A 27,652-nucleotide genomic window follows, 5' to 3' on the forward strand; every position below is an offset into this window, starting at 1 on the left:
TTAAGATGAGCAGACATCATTGTACCACTGCATAACTGAATAACACAGTGTACATCTACACTGTACATTTTCTACGTCTACATTTTCAAATCAAAAGAACCCGCAGAGAATGTTTTTTTTTTTTCTATTTCGTGCTGCTTTCAGCTGATATTTGATTGGGGTTAGGGACAAAATTAGTATTTAAAAAAGACCATGGTTTTGGATAAGGGCAGAATGATGGTGCAGTAGTTTGTGCACTGCTGCCTCACAGCAAGAAGGTTCCTGGTTTGAACCGAGCTAAAGCTGTTTTGTGTGGAGTTTGCACATTCTCCCAGCGCCTGCATGGGTTTTTACAGCTTCCTCTCACATACCAAAGACCTGTATGTTAGGTGAAAGAGCGACTCTAAATCGGTCGTAGGTGTGACTGTTTGTCTCTCTATGTTAGTCCTGCAATAGACAGGTGACCTGTCCAAGGTGTACTCCACCTCTCGTGCACTAATAGCTGGGATAGGCTCCAGATAGGCTTTATGTTATTTTTTAACTGAATACAGTACAACTGAATGGATGATGCCTTCACACCCGGATGATTGGTTGGGTGAGGCAGTGAGGCAACGACTAATTCAGAGAAATTAATATGAATGGCATTAAAAACATGTCCTGTGTAGGGTCATAAACTTTTCATTGTGTTTAAGGTTAAAACAGACCCATAAATACATGTTAAAAGCTTGTTGAGAGCTTAACAAATGCACAGTTTATTCAATGGAGATCTATGTCACAGAAGCATTGCTTGAAAATGTGTGATACATTAAAATACAGTAATACGGTGATATTAAAACTGAGAAATAATTTGACTTGAGGGTATTCTACAGTACACCGACTGGAATGTATTCATTGTTTGTCTTATGGTGGGAGTGTGGGTGCAAAAGGTCACTCAGTTTTCTGAGATGCTGGGTTCTGCTCAGCTGCTATTTCGAAGCAACTTTTCTATTCCTGAGTTTGTTGCAATGTATGCAGAGGAAACCTGTCACCAGTGACTGCACACGGTGTGATTCTACAGTGAGTCAGGAGGGGTCTGACACTTCCTTACTGCTGTTTCCTGACTTTAATGAGTGTAAAGATACTGCACTGATGGACATTTACAGGTGTTGATAACATAACAAGATCAGACAAGATTAGATTTTACATAATGTTATGATAAGATCTGATAAGATAAGCCTTTAGAGCACGATGTTCAACAGATAAAACCATACAGCACACATTATACTAAAGGAGTTTTGGCATTGAGTTTTCTCTCCATTCAAGCTACGCATTACCTCCATCATTTGTGGTTTGACTGACAGGTCACATATAGGGAAAAGACAGGACCTGCAGTCAGCACAATGTATAGGAGAGCGCTCACATACACACACACACCTCCACCCAGATGTATGGCATATACCTGTCTCCTTATGTTAGCAGAAGACTGCAGTAATCGTATTTGCCAGGTTCTTGGCTGTTTCAGCAAAGCAGTCATCTGATAGTGGGGTCGAAAAGGTCTGTGTGTATGTGTGTGTGTGTGTGTGTGTGTGTGTGTGTGTGTGTGCGTGTATGTGTGTGTGTAAAAGGAAAAAAAGTCCAATAAATAGCATACTATGCTATGGTAGCCACTGGGCAGCCTCAAAGGGAACAACCAGGAGAGAGAGAGAGAGAGAGAGAGAGAGAGAGAGAGAGAGAGAGAGACCCAACCCTCTGAGAAACTGAGTGAGACAAAAAGAGAGGGAGAGACAAAGTGAGCAGGAGAGAGAGACATATGAGAAAATCAATGCTGTGTCCACCAGGGACAGAATGTCATGAAGGTTTTTTTTACTCTGTGGTATAATGGAGGGCTGGAGCCTTTTACTGCAGGAGTCACCTTGTCTAATGGAGGGAGGAATGGAGGGATAGTGTGAGGAGGGTGGGGTGGAAAAAGAGTAAAGAGAGAAAAAGAAGTGAGAGAGGAATACACGATTCAGAGGGAGAGCAGAAAGGAGGAAGAGGAGGAGAACGGAAACGGAGGAAAAAGAGGCAGGAGTCGGGATAGAGTGAAGAAGAGAAAAGACAAGAGATTGACAGACAGGTGATGTAGAAACAAGCTGAAGAATCATGGATGGGAGAAGGATACAGATGAAGAAAGAGCAACATGAAGACAGAAAAAGGTGGAAGGATAGGGTGATACAATTTGAGGAAAAGCAGAGGAGGAAAGTGCAAGAAAGTGGTGATGAAGAAGAGAACATAGAGGTAGAGGAGGAGATGGTGTAGGAGGAGGTGCTGCAAGATGTCAAAAAAGGAGGAGAGAAATGAAAGAAGGACAGAAATGAATCACTCCTAATTTTGACAGAAAAAAAAATGATTGACCTTGTAGGTCAAAGCTATTTAGTGCCAAACATTTTAAGAGGAGGAGAGACAATTTTACCGTCCAATTTGATTGATATGGCTTTAAAGCTTTGGCAGAAAGTGAAGTTGCAGCAGTCAGCCTGGTGTTAAAGAGGTAAAGGCAGGGTGGAAGGTGTATGTGCAATGTCTGGAAACTGCAAAAACTGAATTACTGAAGCTGTCCAGTAAGACAGCAGTGGCTATACTGGGCAACACAGAATGTAAATGTGTGTAAATGTATCACTGTGATGCAGGGAATCACAAAAAAACAGCATGCAGACTCAGCAAACCTCCCATGAATAAAAATATCACAACACCAAGCCCTATAAGATCACAGCAACGACGTGATGTGCTCGCAGTTGTTTGCTGTCTGCCAGGGAGCTTCAGCTGGTTGTGAAATACGTGAGTGAGTCTAAGGTTAAAGAGGTAAGGTGGTGCGTAACATTTGGGTTGGATTGTGTCCGAAGTAAGGAGCAAGAGTGGATTAGATGATCAGAGGCCAACCTCAACTTAAAGGATTGAAGCCCAGCCATGGGGACTGACACTCGCTTATCTACAGTATGGGCACCCCCCCCCCCACACACACACACACAGCGCAGACACTTTCAGGCCCATTTAACTTAAGAGTAATAATCTCCTGTGGTCTTTGGTGGCCATATTGAACTTACATCACACTTGGGAGAGGAAACTAAGCAGAGGAGCACATTTGCCTGCAGCCTCACTTTGAATTACTGCTCAGTGACAAGACGCATATTAATCAATTCACAAAGTGCCCAGCGAGAAAGTACAAGAAGCAATAATGTGGATCTTCAAGGACACACTATTTTCCATTAAGTGACAAATATAAATATGGCCTAATATGAACTTGAACATAAATGCAAAGTAGTCAATTGCCAAGGACTCCTGAAACAATACATGGTGGTCTGCATGAGAACAAAGTCCAGGCAGAGTCTGAGTTCTTCTGCAGACTTTCACCCAGGAAACTGAGGTTCATGTCCCATGTTGAGCCCCCATCTATTCACCCGTTATTCATTTGATGTCATACTTTAGTGAGGTTAAGAAAAAATAATTATGTATTGGAAAACAAAACAAAACAACACAGAGAGACAGATTCACACCTGTAAACAAATGTCTCCTATCTACAACAAGTGTCACTGCAGTCTTCTCGGTCACCATGGTAATGAGTCCTACCAGAAGATGTGATTAGCACAAACCAAATAAGTCCCATAGAGTCACTATTAAACTGGATGTAGAGTGAGAGATAAAAAAAATCTCCATTAAACTGATCTCTAGAGTAACCTAAACATGATTTAAGTGATTTAATAAGGCTTGTCTTTGATGAAAAGTATCTGACAAACACCATGTTCTACAATTAGCACCTGAAGAGTTAGCTTAGCATGAGGAGATGTAGATGTTTAAGTTCTCTTGGTGCGTGTCAGGGCAAACTTTTTAAACAGCAGTTGACAAAGTGAATTTCACTCAAAGGTCCATTTAGCAGCCATCCTGAAACTTTAGCTGTTATAACGTGACCTTCATCTGCAGATTAAATAATTGAAGGAAATAAATGAATAATGATCCGGTTTCATTTGTCTTCATTGGCATTAGTTCAGTGGGTAAATCTGACAGATACCACTGGCAAATATAATCCACCTTTGCATCATGAATGCCACCACAGATTAGTTAATTAGTTTTAGATATGTTTTCATATACATGTTGTCTTTCTGCACATTTTAAGCACAACTGAAGGAAACTTGTATTATAAGATCACATCGTCCCTGACTCACCATCTCCCTCTGCCTGTCTCATTTAACCAAAGAATCCTGTTTGGTTGTACTGGTGGAGAAATAAGACGTGGGGAGCATCCAGAAGGACGGGTTATTATCTTTTCTCATCTTGTAGTTATTATGTGCTGCTCTGTTTTTCTATCTCATCCTCTCGTCTTCTCTTCTGTCATGTCAGTCATGTCTAATAAAACACAACAGCGAACTTCAATTTACACAGAGATGATTTGTAGAGATAATCTGCTGCTTTTTTCAGCCACATACAGCACAGATTAAAAACTGATTCTATTCTATTCTATTCTATTCTATTCTATTCTATTCTATTCTATTCTATTCTATTCAGTCTATGTGTATTGAAGTCTCTCACATTGAGGACATTGCCCCAAGAGTCTGTCTGGTAGTTTAGAGGCAAGATTGATCAGTTGTTATTGATGAAGAAAAATTGATTGGGGTCCATATTGATCACAGTATTGGTGATTAGCACATCATGAATAAATGACAGGGGAGTATTGACCACTTGATGTGATGGCAAAACCTCTCTGGACAGGAAGAGGGGAAAGCAGAAAGCAGATAAAGAGAAATAAAATGAAGAGAGAACATTGTAGAAAACAAGTCAGAAGGTGGAAAGAAGAATGTTAAAAAAAGCAGTGGAGGAGTTAGTCGTACACAAACCATGTGACATGAAAATGTAAAGGCTGCAAGTACATTTCAATTAAACTTCAATGCAAAATGAGGAACAACACTGATTCTAGTTATATTGAATGTGATACAATCTGAACACCACATTTTTATTAAAACCTTAAAATATGTGAACATCTACTTAACCTAGTTTTCCATTAGGTTAAAAAAATCAAGGTATCAATTATTAAATGTGCTTTAAAATGGCTGGAAATACATGTTTGCTTTAAATATTTATTTTATAACCAGACTGCTTCACTGTAATACTGATAAATCACCCTGCTCACTGTACATTAATCCCACTGGGCTATAGTAATGAAGGTGTGTGAGTTTCTGGATGAGTTATGCCTGGATGCAGACTTGGATGAGTCAAAATGGATCTATGCATCCCTAATGTATTCTACATTTGCCTGTTCTTTGTTGAAGCTGTAAGATGTTCATACACATTTAGTGCTTCTTTGCTCGTTTCTAGGTGTACTTCCATTACATTAAAAACAACAAATAAATAAATCCACACAATTCAAGTAAGTAAGTAAATTTTGGTGTCTAAGAAAATGTTAGGAGTGTCCAGAAGCTTATTTGGACACATTTGGGTTAAAACAGCTTGAAAAATACAACAAAATGAGGATCTTAAAAACTGAAGGATGTAGGAGAGAAAAAAAGAAACATGGAGGGAAGAAAATGGAGTAATTGTGCTTACAGGTTTTTGACACTGGTGATTCCTCTGAAAGCTTTCCTCGGAACTGCCTGGATCTGGTTCTCACTGACGTCTCTGGAGGAAGACAGAGAGTGGCAGAAGGCATTAGCTGAGGTATTCATAGTACTCAGAGAAATATGGAGTCAAATGATAAACAAAACCACAAACATCTGATGTACAGTAGACATATATATACTGTGCACACACACAGCCAATCACAGAACAAAGGAACAGACGGGGAAAGTGATGAAGAGGAGGGGGAGAGAGAGAGGATGATATGACATTTATGATCAGTAGAACAATTTGGTCCAAAAGAGCTTCAAAGACAAAAGGAACTATCAGAAATACGTCTGGCACAAGTCCATCTGCTTCCTTGAAGTGTGTGTGTTTTTACTTGAGCCTTCCAACAGTGCTGCATTGCTCTTGCATTAAAATGAAGCAATCATATTGCTTCCGAACACACACACATTTATGTTTTTCTCCCTCTCAGTAATGACTCTTTTCTCCTAACATGACAGTTCATACAACACAATGCCATTTCTCCTTTTCTTCCATTGTTTTCAATGTCTCTATGAGCCAAATGATTTCTGACATGATACAACAGCCCTGCCTTAACTGCATTAGCGCTGGAAGGTCTGGCAGGTAAACAAGAGTTCAGAAAGTACAATGTAATTAGAGAGAGAGAGAGAAATATCAGACAAGCTAATCGTCCTATATTCCTGTCGGTCAGGCCTGAGGTTAACACTTTCCTCACCAGGGCAAACAGCAGCAGCAGCACTTAACCGGCTTCGATTATTACAGTGTGGGCAGCATGTGTAAACGAACATCGTTGACCCTCTATGCATCCAGCCAGCACCCAGAACTCCTCATTTATTTGGCAGCAAAAGCCAATGATGAAGAATGAGGCTGTCATGTGCAACAGTGTCCACTTTCTTTTAGATACTATTTTAGGGCTGCAACGATTATTCGAGTACTCGAGTAATATTCGAGGGCAAAATACATCGACAACTAATTTAGTATTCGACGACTCGTTCGACGTCATCGAATAACATGCAAGTGTAACACATTTGCAGTGGGGAATGATTCTCTGGCTCGTGGCGAAGGGAAACCATAGTCATTTTTTCTGATTATGTATCACCCACATCAAAAGTTTTTACACCTTTACAGTCAACATAGAGTTAAAATGCAGCAGAACGACACAGCATGAAAATCAGCCATGCTCTCTATACCAAACATCTTCCTGATTTTTCACACACACGCACACACACACACACACACATGTACCTGGGAATAAGCACCCTGACAGACATACTGTAATATTCTCAAGCCATCTAATTTACACTTGCGCTTGCATTCATGTACACAGGAGGAAAATTGGTTGTGCATTATTCCAATGCTAATCAGCTTTTATTAGTGCTCTGAATGTTAATTGACAAGCCATGCACAGAAAACAGAAAACTCATTTCCTCAAACTATCGAGGTTTGGGTCGTTTTGGACGCCTCTCTTCAAGCCTTGTTTTTTCTGGCTCATTCCTTTTGTTTGACAAGAGATGAGCGTTGCCTGTTTTGTCTTTGCGGACCTTGATGGGAAAAGTATGTGCCTGGCATTGTGTACTCTATAGGCAGAGAAAATATGCGCTTTTATGTACAATTGCATTCCGCTGTTTGTGGTAACAAAGGGAGCGCACAAAAGGGAACCATCTGACAGAGTGGGAATGGTGTTACGATGTTTTAATGTGCAGCACAGCCGGAAAATATTTCTTATGTTTACACTTCTTGTTTTGAAGGTTTTGACACTTCTTTGGTATAAAGAAGTTTTCCTGCTTTGTTGATTCCATGCTGACATTGACAGAACAAATGGGGAAACAGAAAGCAAAGCTGCTATCACTCACGTTTTCTGTCCCACACTGGCTTTGTCAATCATCCCGCATCATATATCATTCAGTATGTCTATAACTATATCCATAAATCTATCTGGTTTATCTCCATGATTTGCATCTGTTTTATTCGGCCTTGCCCTCTGTGGACTGCCGACAAACAGACTGGAGAATGATGTAAAATGTAAACAGATAAAAACAAGAAACAGGAGAATGAGAACACGATAAAGGAGGAAAAAAAAACATTAAAAAGTCATATTTCAGAAGGGTTCCATGACTAATAAATCTTTTATTGTTTTGTTTACCCACCACGATATTTATTTGTTATTCCTTCTAACAGAAGGAATAGCATCCAAGTCAAATAAAAGCCATTATGAGACCGTGTGTGTCTCTTTGTCGGACTTTATGACTCCAGCTGAGTGACTGACACCAGCTCCAGGAGTCCACATTTTAATCTCTGTGTAATAAAACTCATATGTCACCGGGCTTTGAATGAAGTTTTCATCATACGGGTGGTTCCTGCTTGTCATTTTACGCAACTGCTTTTAGGGTTATGGAAATATTTTTTTATGTCCAAGCTCCCTCCAGCTGAGGCGCTGCTTCACTGACATTTTGGGAAGTGTAAACTAAAGGTGGACACCTCGTCAACATTTTTATTAGACAGTAGAAAAATACAACATGTGGGTTCAGCAGGAGCCACTGGGAGAGCGCCCTTTCTGCTTGGAGTCAGCAGAGTAGAAGGGAGAATTTGCAATCGTGCTGAATCTATTTAAAGAGACAACAAAACAGGAAAAATGTGTATAAATGATGCTGAAAATTAAAATCTCACAGACAGATATAGATCTTTGAGATTAATTAAAACAATGATAAAGACCCAGAAGTAGCTGCTGTCACAGGTATTTATCAACTCCCGCTCAACCTACTACACACAATAATTGTGCAATTTTTGTTAGACACATGTGTGTCTCACATTTTTGTGAGACACAAATTCCATCGATTCAAGCAGGACTCACATCGTTGAGTGTAAAGAAAATGTAGTAAAAGCTATTTTAAGTAAAGTGACACATTTAGGACCAGAAGGGGTTAAGGGTCAAGCGCTCAGACAAAAAAAAAATGCAGCTTCTCTCTCTTTTCTCTCTCTCTGCCATGTCTTGTACTAGGCAGATATTCAAAATCACCATGATGTATTATTAATGTCTGAACACATTCATCATCCACAGCTACATTACATCTTGATGTAAACAGCTGTCCTCCTCTCATCTCTGTGTGAGTCATACCTGCCGACCTTTGAGCAGAGCGAAGGCTATCACCAACAGGAGATTGGCCTGTGATCCTTGAAAAGGACACTCGCTGATAGACTACCCACAAAAAAACCACACACACACACAGAGTGCTGCTTTGGATGTCAGGATGGTTTGTACACCAGTGTCCAGAAATCTTCTCCTACACTTCAATTATTGGATTTAGTCTTATTTGGTCCTCCTCCATCGCTACAGCATCCGAGAGCGAGTGAGCGAGCAAGCGAGCGATTAATCTCCTAAAAATTCTATTAAAAAGATGGATGGCTGTTTGAATTATGCATCAGTTCTATTAGGATGACAAATTCTGTAAATTACAGTGATACTGATTGTGAAAACAACTGCATATCTTTTGAGGAATAGAGAGATTTAGAGATCTGTATGGAGACAAGACAAAGTTCACAAAAGTTCAACTGTGCTAAGTTTAGAATCAGTGGACAAGCTGAGGGAACGACAAACAGCAGCAGAACAGAAGGAGTCTTCCATTTTCCATCCCATGTTTGTCATGGCTTTCTAAGTACTGTATAATTGATTGAATCTTGACCAAATGTCTTCCAGGCCTTCCCTCATTCACCACACAGACCCCCCCAACCCTGGGTATCATTTCCCAGCCAAGGCCTCTCCATGCTGGGTATGCTGACTCTCTGTGGCAGCTAGAAGTCTGGAGGGATTGAGAATGACAGCGTGATCCTCCTCGGGTTGGGGTAGCAGTGGTTGTGTTTGTGTGTGTGTGTGTGCGCTCCCAGCTATCACCTCCTCCATATTAACTTCCATTATTCATGTGAGAAGAATAATAACGCTCACCAGGTCACCCTTTGATGCTTCGGATATTACTGTTAACCCTTTAGGACACACAAAGACAAAAAATGTGTGGCTCCTTCTTATACCATTGTTGACCATTTACACACAAAGAGTGTTTGTGTAACACAAATCTGTAAATTTAGGAGACATGCATATGGATTTTTTCTTTTTGTTCACACACATACAGACATTTTTCTCTGCGGGTATGTCACCCTACATTTTTCTATGTAAGAGCAGACACCAGATATTAGACCGATCCACCCTTAGGCTCATCCAGATATGAGCCAGGGCCGTTTAGCCCTGAACCATTAACCTGTGTGCACAGGGGTGGAAGCAGGCCTGTTTGATTTCACGTGGCTCTGTGTCAGATGGCATCACAGGAGGTCTTTGTTAGAAAGAGATGACAAGGAGGGCAGCAGAGGTTCGTATCCACGTGTCAGGTAGAATTTGTGTGAAAGAAACAGCAGGCAAGTGTGAGCGGATGGGTGGCAATGTATGTGCATCTTTGTGTGTGTCTTTTATTAAACGAAGAGCGACTGCAGTGGAAGGAAAAAGAGGACTGACCCTTGGCTGGGCTCCAGGGGAGAGATGAAAAAGAGATAGGTGGAGTAATAGGAGGAAAATAAAGGGAGAGGAAGAAAAGTGAGAGAGGAGGAAGACGAAGGTGGCACAATTTCTTTTTTGAAACCTGAGACCTTCAATGGTTAGAGCTTCTCTTCTTCTTCTTCTCTCACTTTCTTTTTTCCACCCCTGCAGCTATATCACTTCCTCCCTCTATGTCTGTCTCTTTTTCTCTCCCTTGGGTGCTGTAACTGCATTTAATATTGTTCCATAAAGAGAGTAATAAATATTGACTGCTGGCTAGCTCATATTACCCTTGTTTTTTAAGGCACTCTACTGTAGGATAAGACCAAAGTCATGCAGCAGGTATTACAGTGCTTACAGCATGTAGTGTAGCTGTGATTCAAAGTCTTGTGGTATCTATAACCTTTGGAACTATTAAAACGTCCTTTATATCATTTTAACTTACTGTTAAGTACAGCCTTTAAGTCACAGTAAATATATGGTGAGGGTTTAATGTCTCCGCTTGTTGAAATTTATTCCAAAAGTCTAAGAATTCACCTCAAATGTTAAGTGGCCAAGATGCTATTAAAACTTGTTTTTAGTCACATTGCATAAATCAAAATCATGAGCACAACAAGCCAGAAACTGCATATACATATATATATGTATATATATATATATGTATATGCATTTCATAGTACAAAGGCAAACAGGAAGGTGTGTAGTGATACGGCATCTGTATGGAAATAACTTACAATCAACCTTTGTACATTACACTCTAAGTATTTTATTGAACAAGATGAAAAGCAGCCCTCATTTTTTCCTGGGAAAACTTACTAACTATAAATGCTGCATGTTGGCAACACTACAGACTCCATGCATTCAGAACTGGAACCTTCCCATTATAACTGCGGTCATCAAGTCTTGGCTGCAGAGCCACTCAACTTGAATGATTCTGACTTGTGCCAGCAAACTGGGGGGGATATATGATCCAACATGCTGGCAGTGCATTACAGACAGCAGAACTGCAGTGTGGGACCATATAGAAGGGAGTTTTTTTTCCCTTCTATGTTTTGGTATCACACTGCTTTTCCGTTCCGTCTGTTCTCTAATCTGAGGTAATGGCCATGATGAGATGTATATCACGTCCTCATGAAAAAACTCCACGTTTGGTTGATCATACACTCAACAGACATGACACATGGTTGAGTTTCTACTAAGGGATCCATCCATCCATCCATCCATCCATCCATCTTCTGAACCTGCTATATCCAGTAAACCGGGAGGGCTGGAACCTATCCAGCTGTCAATGGATGAGAGGTGGGGTACACCCACCCTATCCAATCAAAGGACAGCAACAAAAGTCCAAGTTCGGGTTGCAACAGTGTCTTTCAGGTGCACTCTGTTTCTTTGTAAAGTACAAGGTTGTGTTTGGCTTCTCTTGTTCACTTTAATGTGAGCAAAGCTAACTCCACTGTACCCTTATTTTTTTACCAGACAAATATGAGAGTGTTATCGACCGGCTTGTCTAGCTCCTGGCAAGTAACATAATAAGTGTATTTTCCAAAATGCAGATTTATTAGTGGAGTACATCTCTTCTAACTGCCTGCATTCCCTGAAAGCTTTATATTTACATAATAGAATAAATGTCATTTTTTGGCATTGGAAAATGTTACAGCAAGACAAATAAAACTACTTCCCATCAAACACTTTAACCTTAAATCTGTCCTCTGCTTCCTGGCACGCTATTAATGGAGGACACCCTCCAAATTTCTATCATTCCATATTTCCATCCTTTTTTTCTCTTTCAGATCTTTGTAATTCTTCATCGGTCTTTTGACTCGCTGCCCTTGCTTCGGCGCCCCATCCTTCCTTCCTCTATTCAAACCCCCTCTCACCCACTCACTCCCCCCACTCCACTCCCTGTGATTTAATTAAGTGGGCGCTTTATGAATAAAAATATTGCCCCCCCTCTATTGATCATGGTGGATGGGAGGATGACAGCCTCGGCTGGCTGGAACGGGACAGCCAGGACAGCCACTCTTCTATCCCGCTCCATTACATGGACCTCAGTGTGTGTGTGTGTGTGTGTGTGTGCAGGTGAAAGAGTGCCATTGTAGAAGATTATGCGCGGGTGTATGTGTAAACTGTTGTGTATCTGTGTGTGTGTGTGTGTGTAAATTTGCGTTTGCAAGTGAACTAGCCATTGGGGAGCTGTAGCATCTAAATCAAACTAAGCGTTCTCAAAAGCTCTCATGGGTCCTTGCAAATCCTTCGTTAGAGAGTGAGAGAGAGAGAGACACACACACACACACACACACACCTCGACAGACACGCACACATGTTCACATTCCTCAAACACCTCCGTTGATACACACACTGCATCAGCATTATAAATGGACATTGTCTGCACTTTTGGTTTCTCTCTCTCCTCTGTTCTTCCCCCTCCTCTATCCATCGCTCTCCGTAAGGCTGTAAGTATCTATTATGTATTGTCGATACTGTAATTAAATTGGACAGCTTAATGCAATTCTCTGTGATCCATAGGCCTTTATGGATATAAAAGCTTTTCTGGCCCCACGCCCAAAAGACGTCGAGCAAATTTAGATGAGCTACTATCGGCAAAAAAGAAAAAAAAATAGTTGTAGAGGTTAAGGCAGCAGTGCGCACACATGGTCATTTGTTATTGGCTAATTCACTTTAATGTCCCTGACGCCATTTTGTTTTAATACCTTTTCTTATTTGAATTGTCATCCACAGGACTAAGCAATATTACTACGCCACCTCTCTTTCTTTTTTTGTTAGTTCTCCCTTTGCTCCTAGTGCTTTAGCTAAGCGATATTGCAGGCTCTTAGGGACATTTATGGAGCTAATAAAACTTAGAGCAGCAAAGGATCAGGAGACGACATTAGAATGGACACAGGGAGGAGAGATAAATGGAGGCAGAGGAGGGTGGCTTAACACACAGGGCGAGAAACAACAGCACACAGGACTTTAGATGAAAGAAAGGGTGGATAGACAGAATGTCAGCCTGTTCATTCTGAACAATTCTGACCAAACCACTATGATCAACCACAGAGTCCCATGTAAATAAACCTAATGTGAGCTAAGACAAGATAATGCATGTAAATATAAGCCACATAAAATGGCATTTATCTGTTATTTTTGTTACTGATGTACTTTATGAGATGATTTCACAATTTTTCAAGTGCTATTTTTCTTGGCTTATCTAGCAAAAAACTCGTCAACTCACAGAGGAAGTATAATCCTTTAATTAAAATTAAAAACGGGGTAATCACAAAAGTGGGTTCTAAGTAGCAGGAGTATCTTATCCAACATCAGGAAGATGCAAAGTCAGCTACAAGTCAGGGAGTTCTTGAGTTTATAAAGCAAAAGTTGAGAACATACCTTTGGATCATGTGGACAGGATAATGTGTGCTTAGTAATAAGTCCTTCATGATGAGTGAGTGTGACTTGTGTGCTCATTTCTCTGGCCAAATGCAGTACAATGATGATCACAACCAAAATTACAAACGTAACTGTTGGCAAAACCCAAACAGCTCACAGTGTCAGGGGGACTTCATACTATACATCAGGCAACACATCCATATTTGGCATAAATGTGTCATATCTTGCAGAAATATTATGAACTATATGTGGTGTTTTTGAGGGCACAGAAATGAAAAACAACAAAAGAAACTGATGTCAAAAAATAAACCGTCAAACCGTGTTGCTCTGCCCCCACCTCCTGCCTATGCAGATTTTGCGTTTTTAAACTGTTACACAACTGTGTCCTTTAAGGGGCTGTGTTAGTAACACACATATAACTGATATGCAAGTGGAATATTCTTGGTAATCAAAATAATAAAGTGGTAATGAATTCCTAAATGTAAATAGAATTACCTGGTGAGAAATGAAATTGAAAAGTGAACAGTGATGGAGGATTTAAGCCATTTTGAGAATGGCCAAAGCTCTTTGGCTAAACGGATTGCTCCTCTGGGACACTGCTCAACTAACTTAAGGCCATTGGAGGTCATCCACAGGCGATGTCTAAAAGATTAAAATGAAGAACAACACAATTCAAATCTATATTTGTCTAAAAAAGCCAGCTAAGGGAGAAACAATTTTAAGAGAAAAGAATAAATGCTGCTGTAGGCCAAATGGTTAAACATTTCATTACATGTGGTAAATGGCTGGGCAATCATTTAAAGTAAATGGCGGAGCACATTAATAACTGGTTGGAACAGAAGATGGGTGCCGCACGGGCATCAGAATGAGGATGAACCTAACAACCGCTGTTGGACTCTTTACTGAATGACTGAATTGGCTCCATGGAAGGATGAGATGGACGTGTTTTGAAGACGATGGGCTGTTAGGCAGACTAAAAGGAGGAAAGAGCCACAAAGAGCGGAAAAGAGGAGAGACAGGGGTCGACAGAAGGCGAGGCAGTAATGAGGGGGGGAGGGAATGGAGAGAAAATGGGTGACAGGTGAAGGGAAGTGTAGGATGAAGGAAACATTTAGGGGAATACAGAAGGTGGGAAGGGAAGACAGTAAGGAAGTGAATGGAAAAATAAAAAAGAAATGTTTCATAAAGGACAGAAGGCCTGGAGGTGATGGAGGGTAGGAGAGACAAAAAGAGGTATGAATAAAGAAGCTGACTGTGGCGTTTTGCCTTTATAAGCATCTTGGGAGCACCCCAGCACCCATAAATAATACACAGCAAATTAGCAGATTGGACAGAAGAAGGGAACTGCTGGATGTGTGTGTGGGTGTGTAAGGGTGTGTGTGTGCTGCAGAGCTTCTATGAACACACATTGCAATGGCAGTTAATGTGCACGTCAAGATCGGCCGTTGTGTGCACGCTGCTGTGCTTATTGCGTGCGTGTGTGTACGTATACATAAGGCATTTCTTAGAGCTCTGATCTGTCTCTCAGCAGGTCAGCGTTGTCAAGGTTACTGCAGGCCATTTTGCCAGTAGGCCAATTAACTTTTAGCACAGAAACAGAACAAAACAGTGCAGGTGTCCACGGCACTGAGGGTTAGAGACGGAAAGTGTGTGTTGTTTTTTTTTTTCTCTGAAAGACACCAACAAGCAAAATATAGCACCTGATGAAGGTGGGAAAGACAAATCAGAGTAAGCTTTCGTTGTTCGCGTTTCGTAAATATAGCTGTTATCTTTTCTGGTGTGAAGAAAAGAGAAGAACTCAGGACAAGACCTGGAAAATTGCAGAGTTGAAGGTTCCTGTGTGACGATGATGACACAATGTTTTCCCTTGTAAAGGTTAACAGCGTCCCATGTGAGCAAGAAAGTTTGTGGCTCCTTCAGACTGTTTGAAAGCGGATCTGAAAATTACCTGACATAAAATATCTGATTATTGTTCGGCAATAATTGTTCTTCTTTTGTACCCCACTTTAGTACTACAATGGCTTTAACACACCATAACAGAGAAGCTTAACCCCTGCATGGACACTGCTCTGTACGTCAGAGCCATTGTGAAAAGGTCATGTTAAATTGGAATCTTCCCAACACTCCTCTTTGGTGTTTTTGCAGGACTGGGACGAATGCACGGACAGAAAGGGATGCTTTTACAATGGTTGTATCTGTCTGAGTGTACTTGGTGAAATAAAGTGATTGTGATGGCAAACAGAGCAGACTGTCATCCTCCCTTTCCATGCAGCGGCGGGCTAATTCCTCTGACAGACTGTCTTCCACAATGGCTACTGGCTGCTGTCTTCTTAGCCTGAGGGCCTGTCGGATGCTGGCGGTGGTGTGCGTGTGTGTATGAAAGAGAGAGAGAGAGAGAGAATAAGAAAAGTCAGAGGGATGGAGAAAGAAAAATGAAATAAAAGACCAGTGGAAAGAAAGTACTTCTTCCCCTCCCTCTCGCTCTCACCCCCACCCCCTTTTTTTGTGTGTGTGTCTGAGAGAGAGTATATGTGGGGTTGCTACGCTGTCTCCAGGCCCTAATCTCTTTAGTGAGCCCCATGATCCAGTTAGAAACAGCAAGTGGCTAATGTCAGGGCTAACTGGAAGAGAGAGATCTATGCGAGTGTGTTTACAAATGTTTGTGTATGCCTTCGACTGTATCCATGTCCTCGTTAAGACTGTCAGGCTCTACCTGTAAACTCAAGTGTTTGTGCACTGGTTGGATAAATGTTATTGTATCTGTATGTGTGTGCACGATTTTGTGTGTGTGTGTGTCTGGAAAAGCAGCAGCAGTGCCCATTAAGGCTGAGAGATTAGATTGAGTGGATCCAGATTCTGTGCTATTGTTCCTCTCCAGCAGGCTTTCTCTGTATTTGACAAAAAGAGGACAGGTGCAGGAAATGGATTTTTAGTTAATTTGACGGCTCAATTCGGGACAAAGGAGACCAGAAAAGAAAAGCAAACTGGGTTTAACATCTGGTCACTAGCACAGCAACATGTGACAGGGATTTGTGTTGATGTAGAAGTGGAGCACCTTTTTACTCTGCAAATCTCTACTCGCATGGGACTACTGTTTCCAAGAGATTTCTAGTAATTTGTAATAACTGCAGAAGCTTAATCCCAGGTGACTCAAACATCCCATAAGTAAAATTAGAGAGTCTGCATCAGCATTTAGGGCACAAAATCACAAGGCTGTCACCACACACTTCATTCATAAAGTATAAGCCTAAAATCCATTGAGACATTAAAAACTCAGGATTAACAAGTAAATAACATGATGTACTAAGAGATTTTTGATGTGACAGTCTATTAATAGTAACATAAGTCTGCATAGCTATAAGGAGCAGAACCCGCCAATCAGTAGGCTATTTGTTAAAAAGGTGAAACAAAGGCTGATATTATCCAGAGGTTCAGGAAGTGCTGAGATTTTCTACTTAACAAAATCTGTGTTAAAATTGTATTAATCTAAAAGTCCTCACAAAGCAGAATGATAATTTTGTTTAATTTCTTATTTGTTGCACACGGCTTTGCCATCACATGTGTGGTAAAATGTCAGTAAATTCAAGAAAAACTGGGCCATCATGTTTCCCATGCAGACGCCCACATGAAACACAAAGACATGGGAGTATAATCTTTAAATTACATGAGCCTCCTGGGTAATGGCAGTCCTGTGGAAACAGGGCTACAGACTTGTTTTCTTAAAGTTTTAATTTTACATTAAAAGGAAAACAAATGTGTGTAATTTGTTCCTAAAAATACAAAAAGACATTTTATGATGACTAATATAAAATACAAATAAAAACAAATAAAAAACACTGTATGCCAAAATGCTGTGGCGCAACTGTGGTTCATACATGCGCAGCATGAAGATAAATGTGGTAAAATGTGCTTGAAGCTGCCGTGACATGATTAAAATGGACGTGGTGATCAGCAGTTTTGTCACAGAGGGTAAAACTGCAGCTAACTCACCCGCTGCCATAATAAACCATAAGATGCTGACACTATGGAAGTGATGAACACTCAGAGCACATGCATAAATATAACTGACTCTTTTTGTTTTTTCCCCCCTCTCCCCATCCTCTGCCTTCATGTCTGTCTGTACACCCCCATCACATCTGCCTCTTTCTCTCCAATCAGTTACTGTACAAGGAAAAAAAAAGAAATGACCTTCCTTCAAAAATTACATTACAACAATCCTTCATTCCGGGAAATTCTGCTCCAAAACACCTCGTATAACAGCGTGCAAGCAAATGTAGTCCACCTTAAACATTGTGATATGAAAATCATTCATGTCTCCAGGGAATATATGGAGGGGAATAAAGGATGGATGCAGACAGACAGAAATTGAACCAAATTCTCCCCTCCTACCCAATCACACTGCATCACAAATCACTGGCCCAGCCGCTAATTCAGGGGTGATATGGTGTGCAGCGCAGGTCTTGGCATATGGCATATGGGGTTTGTGTGTGTGTGTATGTGTGTGTGCACAAGCATGTGTTAGCATATTGGTAGATGAGAGAGGGAGAAAGAGAGCCAGAGAAAGAGAGGGAGAGAGAAGGAAAAGATGATTTAGGAGTAATGAGAGCCGGTAAAATCATGGTGCCCAGCAGCATTACGGGACTAAATCTAATCTGCTAATGGAGAGGGGAGGCGTGGGCTGAGGTGGGATGAGAGAGGGGGGAGGACAGAAGGAAGGAAAGAAGGGAGAGACGATGGGAAAGGACAGCAAAGGCAAGGGTGAAAGCAGAGGACGGAAGAATGGATGGAGGGCAGAGAGGACAAGAAGAAGAAGAAGAAAGAGGTAAAGATGAATGAAATGGAGAAGAAGAGAATATTACAAGGAAGAGCAAAGAAGGAGGGGGAGGAAGCATGGAAGGGAATTAAAAGGAGGGAAACCCAGAGATGGTGACTAAAGGACAAAGTTTAAATAGAAGAAGAAAGGCTTACAAACAAAGGGAGAAAAGAAAACAATACAGATGAGGGAACGCAGAAAAAAGGTCACTGTGTTTATATGCATGTGTGTGAGTGTGTGTGTGTGTGGGTTTGTGGGTGTATTGGGTGCCAAAGAAATTACCTGGGGTGGAGGCATTGAGAGGGCAGGACCCAGGAGAGCATAATCAGCACATATATTGTTATCACATGGTGTACAAAATGCTCACACTCTCTCTTTGCAGATGGGCAAACTCTGCACACACTCCATACATGACGTCCATTTGCTGCAACACAAACAGGCACACCATACTTTCACTGCCATAGGCACACACATACACACACATAAACGTGTTCACCCACACACTCAGCAGAAGGCAGCTATTGAGAGGTAATTGCCCCAAACTGTTAATGCTTTCCAGGATAAAACTACACCAGTCTTTACAAGGCCAGGATAATCTCAAAACTTTACGTCTTTACCTCAGCAAAATGGCTGCCAACCACATTACAACCACTACAGAGACATGCAGGGTGGGAAAAGCTGGAAGTTGATTTACATTTATTGTATTTATTTGAATATTTAATTGAATTTTCTTTCTTTTTTTGTATCTTTCAGTTGCTTTTAGGTGTTCATGCAACATAACTGCTCATGGTGTCTTCTATTGGACTGTCTGCTCCTGCCTCTCATATAATCTGAAAGTAACCTGATTAACGGTAAATGAGCTATGTGACAAGCAGTTTTAATTAAGATCATGTGATGCTAAAATTTCTCTCATGGAGAGTTGAACTCACCTCACACAAGCTGGGTGGTCCACAGAGAGAAAAGCACCGGTCAGACTGTCAGATTTTATTGTATCATGCTGTATTTTATCATATTGTTTAAAATCATTTTTTATGACTCATGTTTCTGTGATCATTTTGGTTTATAAATACAATCTGCAGTTGGAAATTGAACCTTGGGCTGCAGTGGTAGACTCCTACATGGGTTTGAAATCCAGACACCCTGTGAAACTGCACCAAAACCTCAACAATCTGCTATGAGCAACACAAACAGAGCAGAGCCACATGGCAACTCCATTATCTTGATAGTAAACAGGACCCCAGCTCTGCAAATTACAGTATCTTAGCTACGGCATCAACACACAACAACTATCTGAGGGCTCCAAAAACATACAACACACTGTATTTATCAATGCATTTCTGGACTCCTGTAAGCTTCTCCCATTCATTTTTTAACAGTCATTTACCTCAAAGGAACCTAAACACATTAAATGTAACTTTAACTGCTAAATTACCCCTCTCACAGTCAGTGCCTATCAAAAAAGACGTAGCTTCCCCAAAAAGTGCTTTCACCCATATCCTCCGGAGTGCAGAAAAACAAGTCTGCACTCCCTGTAAATCAAAGTTAGACGACAGCTGACCATTATTTTGGCAATGATACTGAACAGCGGCGAGCTATAAAGTCGCACGGTTACTCATTTGATTCACAGGTCAGCAAAAGAAAACACAAATGCAACATTACACTGCAGCTTAGACAATTACAGCAAATTACACTGAAACACTGCAGCAGCTCGTTTGTTTATGAGGTAATGTACAGTTTAAATACACCACGTCCCCTTATTCATTTAGGTCATGCTGCTGCAATCAAACAGCCATTAAGAGTGTTGAATGTTACAGCTGAGGCAAAGCAGACGAAGAAGGAGATAGGGTCAAAAGCACAGTTAAGGAGAAACAAAAAAAAAATCTCATCTCAGTCGAATAGACAAGCGGAATAAAAACGTGCTGCAGAGGAACATAAAAAAATCTACTGTATTACAGAATAGAATAGAATAGAAAGGCACCCGGTGGAGTTTAAACCCCACCCTGCAGGTAGGATGTCGGTATCACAGCAACACCTTGCCTGGCAGATGAAAACAGGAGGGGTTTGCAGACAGTAGATGGTGCTGTGATGCTTCCCTCTTCGGCCCCTCAGCACAATCAGTGCATGCAGATCACTATCACACACACTCTGCCTGCTCATCAGCATCAGTACCTGCAGTTTGCTGGCACTCAGGGACAGGAAGGAAATTATCTTATCTAATAAACTCATGTTGTAAACATTTCTTTAAGAGATGATTACACAACATTTCCCACCCACCTGATCAAACGCACACACAATCTGTTTGTAGTATCAGTGATGGGAATAAAGAGTTTTCTGTTTGTATAGATTAGAACTCATGGTAGACAGAGATGTATTTTGTGTCTTCACATTTATACTGATTGTCATTTCTATTAGATGTTTCATTAGTGTAAGTGCAGAGGAACATTTCTGATGCATAATTTCCCTATGTCACAATACATGCCCTGCAAATTTATCATAGCTGGGCATGAATCAAACAGACAGTCATTCATTAACCAGCCTGATAAAAGGCAGAGTCGAGGGGCAAAACAAAGACAGACAAGGCATGTCTGGCGTTTTCCTTTTGCTCCACACCTGTTGTGTGTCCTCTCACTATCCTGCTCTTATCTGCCACTCCATCTGCATCTGTCTGTCTTCAGTCTACAAAGATATAGGAGCTCTGTGAATCATTATCCTCTGCTCACCTTGTGCCACAGAGAAGCTAATAGGCTCCCAGCGGGGAATAAGTGTGTGTGTGTGTGTGTGTGTGTGTGTGTGTGTGTGTGTGTGTGTGTGTGTGTGTGTGTGTGTGAGGGATAGAGGGAAATCACCATGTTCCACTTATTGTTTGTGTGCACAGACATATGATGTATGTGTACATTGATCTGTACATCTGTGTGTTTTGTGTATACCTTACTACCTTAGTATTTGTGTGTGTGTGTGTGTGTGTGTGTGTGTGTATATATGTGTGTGTGTGTGTGTGTGTTTCTCATTTCCTCCTTGTAGAGATTAGGGGCAGAAGAAGAGCAGCATTATCAGACAGCTGGAAATGAGATCTCAGTAGGGGACTCTCTGCCTTCCTTTTTCATCCCTTCTTCTACACCTTCCTCCATCCCCTCCGATTGGCCTTCTTCCTCTTCTTCCCTCTTTTCTTATATACAGCATACGCTCACTTGTTCCTTCATCTACTCCTCTTCAACCTCCCTCTGCTAAAACAATGACATTCTTAGCTCATTTCAATGTGCCTCCACTCATCTATAAAGCCCATCTAGTGGCGCAGAGGGGATCCTTAGTCTCAATCGGTCTTCCCATTAACAGACATGTAACATGTAAAATGAAGCACACTTAATTAAACTGTAATGTTGACCATTGGGTGGCATTGATGTGATGTAGTGCCTCACAGCAAGAAGGTTATTGGATGGAATCTGGCTGGAGCCTTTTTCTCCATTTTCCCCTGCATAGGTTTTTTTCCAGGTACTCCAATTTTTTCTCATGTTAGATTAGTTTGAGACTCTAAATTTGCTGGAGTGTGACTGGATGTTTGTCTCTCTATGTTAGCCTTGTGATAAACTTGCAACCAGTGCCGGGTGTACGCCACCTTTCAGCTGTGGTACAGGACAAAGCAAGCAAAGAACATGGATGAATGGACAGATGTTGTCCATTTCTTAATGTCACCTCAATTTAAATTTGCCTTCATCACAAGTAACAATAACAACTCAGTTTTACTAACCATTCAAACTGAGCTGTTGTTGCTGCCGAAAACATAAAATGCAAAAACTTTCCCAGGAAACACTGTTTACAGCATCCAGTCAGTCGGATGAGCAGCATTTGTGTTTTTCCATTTGGCCATATTATTTTTATTCTATGATATTTACATGGCTGTGTCTTGTGTTATTACTTTAAAATATCTGAGCGGACAATGCATCGCTTACAAGATTAGAAACAGACAGGCGCACGGCAAGAAAAAATGATGGTGGACAGTGATCCCACTGATGCAAACTGAAGTGTTTAGGATAAACTATATCTGTGTAAGCCCACTTCGCCATGCCATTCTTTTCACCTCATCTCCTCTCATTCCTTTTGGCAGTCCGGTGTCACCATGACGACAACAAAACAAACGCGGCATAAGCCACGGGATTGTAGATAAACACTTCATTGTCTTGTCACGGAAAAGTTATGAAACAAATAAATCTATCTTTAACAATCTGCTGGACTTCGTGTTCAGTTCCACTGCAACCACGCGACATCACATCATTGTGGCTGTGGCATGAGGTTTCTGTGAGAATGTTTGGGAAGTAATGGAACCCATGTTACAGCAGTACATAAATAAATTAAAATGAAACTCAATCTATCAGCCACAATTACAAAGAAAATATGGTTACGTTAAACTACAGCTTAAAGTGACTTGATGTGTGTGTTTCAAAGAAAAACACAATTACTGTAAATACACATCAACAGCATCCAAGCAAATGACTGCAAGCTTAGAAATCTCACACTGAATGGTTCTATATTCTATTTAAATAAGAACCATAACCAAACCAACTCAGTGTGTGTGTATGTATGTGTGTGTGTGTGCACGTGGGTCAGTGCAGTCTATTGGGTATTTCCAGGAAGTGGTAGCCACACTAAGTTTATTATCTCTTTTCCTCAATCAAATCAGTGAGAGTAAAACATGTAGAACAGGACACCATTTCCTGTGAACACACACACACACACTGTGAGCACACACGCTATCTTGATTCAAACATCTACCACGTGTGGCCATTGTGTCACAGAGAGGAAATCCTGTTGCAACCCACACCTACTAACGATGCATTACACCCTGTGTGTGTGTGTGTGTATGAGTGTGTGTGCTGGTGTATTTGTCAAAGGTGTTTTTCTGGTCTGCTGATGTAATCTGTTCCTCTCAATGGAAAAAAGGAAAAGAGCAGTAAGTTACACTGACAGTGAAACCTTATTTTGGGCATGGCTAATCCCCTTTTATGTTTATGCTGTTCATATTGATGATACAAAATATGTGCAGACAAAACTTTTGTCTAATTCTTTTCCATTTTAAAATGTTAAATATATTTAATATTTAATATATTGGATCATTCTGCCGACAAGCTTGTATTCTGTTCTTTTCTAGCCCTGCTCCTCTTCTGAGTTACATTTTAAGGGTGGCTTACTGAAAAAAATCAAATAAAGATGGAAGACAAAACAGAAAACATTTGGTAAATATGACAACAATCTTTAAAATCTCAGCCTGCCCTCAGCAAAAAAAACAACAGAATTTATATTATATATTATATATTATTATGATTGCAACTGCTGTTGTTTACAGTGCCATCTGGTGGTCGCACAATTAAGTGCATGTAAAATTAGAAGTAGAAAATGGTAGAGAAGTTTGTTTGGGTGGATAAGGTTTTCCTCTGGGGTATATTTTGTTCACTGCGCCCAACAGTTTGGGGAATCATTGTTAATGTTTGTGCTTTGATAACATATAGCACACCCTCCTCCTTCCTCTCCTTTTTTTTTACATTTCCTCGTCCCTTCACGTTTTTGCTTTTACAGGCTCTCTCTCGTCTGTTTGCTTTCAAAATAAGCACACACATTTTTACAACCTCAGACATTTCTGTAATTTTTCCTTTGTTTATCAAGTTATGTCTGTTTGTGTGCACATACGTCTGTGTAAGAGCGTGAATGTTGTTGCTTTTTGTCCCAGACAGGCTAAAGGTATAAAACCACAGAGATTACATGTGGCGCCGTCGGCCATAGACACTAATCAAATATACGATCCCTGTGTCAAGTCTCAATGGGGTGGTAAGGAAAAAAAAAACAGATTGTCGGGGTAGCCAGGGAGAACGATGCAAAGAACAGAGCCGGCCAGCCTTGTTTGACCCGATTGAAAAAATAAAAGAAGGAAGAGGAAGAGGAGGAGGAGAATGTGGGGGAGGCAAGATTATGAAAAACACACACAAAAGGCATGCATAAATCACCCCATCTAAATGTTAATTGGTGCCAAATGGCACGTTTGAATAGGTTAAGTGGACCCTCTGAATTAGAGTACCTTACGTAGGTGGTTCAATAAAAGCCGATTTCTAAACCCATAACTCCTCAAATATCATTTGTGTCAAACAGCAGAGCACTTGATTGCTTACCCTGAGACAGACGGTGCCGTTTCAGGGACAAGTGAAGCCTTGGATCATTTAATTCAATGAGAAAACGAGGGGATGGTTCACCAAATAAAGGAAACAAGCAGTGCAGCTTTGTTGGAGAAAGTGGCCCACCACAAAACTAAGCACCACCGAGGGAGAAGCTGGGGGAGCTGAAGAGCACCAGTTTGAACGTTTTGCCCAGTGGAAAATTAATTTCCTCGGATTGCAGATATACGTCTCTCTTTTTTAAACAGTACATATCCTCTGGGGCCGATTAAACACTCAGTGTCACTTACAGAGAGGTTGGGAGGGTTAAGTGGGCCAGCTGAGCATTAGACAGACAGAGGTAAATTGCTACAATGACAAACTACTGCACTGCTTGTATGAGTCCCACTGCGCCGTGTGACATGGTGGTGAATGTGTGTGTGCCTCCTTACACACAGCAAGAAACACACACACACATAGCTATGCTGAAAAAATATGCTGCTTTGGGGGTGAGGAGGCAGAGGCAGCAAACCTCCATCTGAGGTGACCTCAGTGATCATGACATCAAGAGGTAGGCTTGATTTATATGCATGCTGTACTGAGGAGCATATTCAAACCAACCAAGGGTGGAGCAAGAGGAGAGGAGAGGAGAGGAGAGGAGAGGAGAGGAGAGGAGAGGAGAGGAGAGGAGAGGAGAAAGAAAAGAACTAGGAAAAGAAATATAAAGAAAGAATAATGACAGGCAGGAGGATGAAAGGAGAGAGGAAGTCACAAGGTAATAGTGTATGTTTATAGAAAATGAATGAATGACCTCCAACATGTTCGTGTCCTCCAGCTGACACACACACACTCACACACAGTCCCACAGCTGAGTGTATGATTAACTGTAAGGATATGTGATCCATTTACATCATAACCAGGTGCATTGTGCTGGATTATCACCGGAGGTCACCCCTCCTCTTATAGTCTCACTTAACTGGATGTGTGTGTGTGTGTGAGAGAGAGAGAGAGAGAGAGTCAAGCACCAAAAACACCCAAAGATTTACACACTATACTTCCTTATATACTTATGCCTTTATACACTTCTATACTTCTAACCAGGAAAGCCTGAAAGTCATATGCAGTATTATACTATTCCAGCGCGTGCGCACACACCCACACACACACACAGAAAACGGTTTACATGCTGTATTCGTTTGATTAAGTTTGACTTGTTGCAGCGATCAAATCTGCAGACGTACCCAATTGTGTCTGACGGATGTTTAACCGAGTGGGAGTCATCACTACCGGGAAGTCAGAGTAATTATTTTTTTAAGTTCATCTGAGCCAGAGACAGCAGCAATGCTTCCTTAAAAACATTAGTCCACATAAATTTGGTCCGGGCAACCACTTCGCCACTCCTCATTTAACTTCTGAGAGTTGGACATGAAATGAGCTTTTGGCTGTTTTTGGGATGCAACATTGACTTAAATTTAAGTCTTGAAATTTCGTCAACTTCCACTATTAGGGGAGATTTTTATTGTCTTTGTAATAATTACACTTTCCTGCTGTGGTTGTAGTCTGATTTAAAAGTAATTGGTGAAAGGTTTCCTTCCATATTGCCAGTCAAGTTGGCTGTTCTCATTGCAATAACTTAAATTTAGAGAAAACTGGAAAAACACTTATTGTGGACCATATAAATGCTCGTATGTTCAGTTTTGTAAACGTTCATTATTCTAAAGTCATATTTTTACAAGGTTGGCTGTCGTCACATAACGAGGCAGCGGAGCAGCAATCAAAGCATAAATGCAGCTGGACTCTTCCTGTAAATTCACAAACTCTTCTGCACTGACATAATTTTATGTTTGAAGAGTGTGTGTGTGTGTGTGTGTGCAAGCACGGTTACGCTGCTACTCATGCTGAGCCATGCAGGCCTCAGGATACATTCTCACACACACACAGACACAGCTACAGTAACTAACTCATTAAAACGGCTCATTTCACCCAAACCTCAGCCAACACACACACTGCTGTCTGATCCAACAGCTACATTGACACACACACACACATATGGACCGCAGGCTTCGCCACAATTGTGCAAACAGCTACACACACATGCACTCGTTCACTTATCCATATGCCAGTAACAGTGTCATTTCCGGATTTGATTTCGGTTTTCTGCCTGTTTTTCTGTCTTCCTGTTTTTGACATGGACAAAAAAAAATACTTCAAGAGCGGGATGATGGGTGGATGTTCAACCTGAACTTGTGACATCCATCCAGCATTTGCAACAAATGACAAACAATGTCGCAAATTTTTAAAATGTACAAATGAGGATAAATAAATGTAATTTGTGGGCATATTGTCTTCTATTTAATTACTGTTTGCACAGTCTGCATAGGTTTAAAGGTTTGTTTGTGTTTTATTTTGTATTTTTATAAGCATGTTCTCAAAGTAATCTTGTTATCTTGATGTAAAAGGGTCGTTTTTGCTGCTGGCAGGGAGTGACAGGAAAAAAGATAATGTGTGTATTGTGTGAAAGAGCATCTGATGTACAAAACTAAAGACGTTCATACAATAAGGCTGAAAAATATATACCTGCAATGCATCATTCTGAGAAACTTGAACAAACTTGAACTGCACAGACTGAACTGGAGCGGCGTTATATCATTCAACAACAGCAGATAGTGGGAGCAGAGTTCTCCTGGTACAGCGAGGGCAAGACAAAAGGCTGAGGTAAAACAGGAGACGAAAATAAAAAGAGGAAGGATGAAAAAAGCAGGGACAGAAAGACAGAATCACTCATCACCACTGACAAAAGCAGAGGTGATTTTCAGTCTCCCTCTCTCCCCTACTGTTTCCACTTAAACCACAGAAGAGCTTGCTGGTGTCAAACAGAGCCAACGGAGTTTCACTAAAACTTCACACAGTACCGTCAGTTCCACAGAAGGGAAAAAAAAAGCATGTTCTCCGAGCTACACTTTTTTTTTTTTCCTCTACAACATATTTCATACTGTTGGTGCAGAATTGCTGACAAAGTGGGTAGAAAAACTGAACCTTGTGAAAGCAAAACTTATATTTATTCTAATTCAGTGGATTGATTGCCAAATTGGCATCACCTGAAGTTTAATTAGTGATTTGGTTTTTGGCTACGTCAGCTTTTATTTTAGCATCAATTCAACAGAAAATACACAAAGCAACAAAGCAACAGCACCCTTTACGGTAAACCGGAGCGTTGTGGTACTTCTC

General features: G+C 40.9%; 1 protein-coding gene across 1 annotated transcript in view; it reads right to left on the bottom strand.

Annotated features, from left to right (window-relative positions):
- The window catches only part of slit3 (slit homolog 3 (Drosophila)), a 197,940-nt gene that overhangs the window by 84,138 nt on the left and 86,150 nt on the right, over nt 1-27,652 (bottom strand). The window contains exon 5 of the mRNA XM_028415836.1: nt 5,530-5,601. Within this exon, the coding sequence (XP_028271637.1) occupies nt 5,530-5,601 (72 nt within the window). The remainder of the gene's footprint in view (nt 1-5,529; nt 5,602-27,652) is intronic.

This window comes from Parambassis ranga, chromosome 10 (genome assembly GCF_900634625.1).
Source record: "Parambassis ranga chromosome 10, fParRan2.1, whole genome shotgun sequence".
Lineage (NCBI taxonomy): Eukaryota > Metazoa > Chordata > Actinopteri > Ambassidae > Parambassis > Parambassis ranga.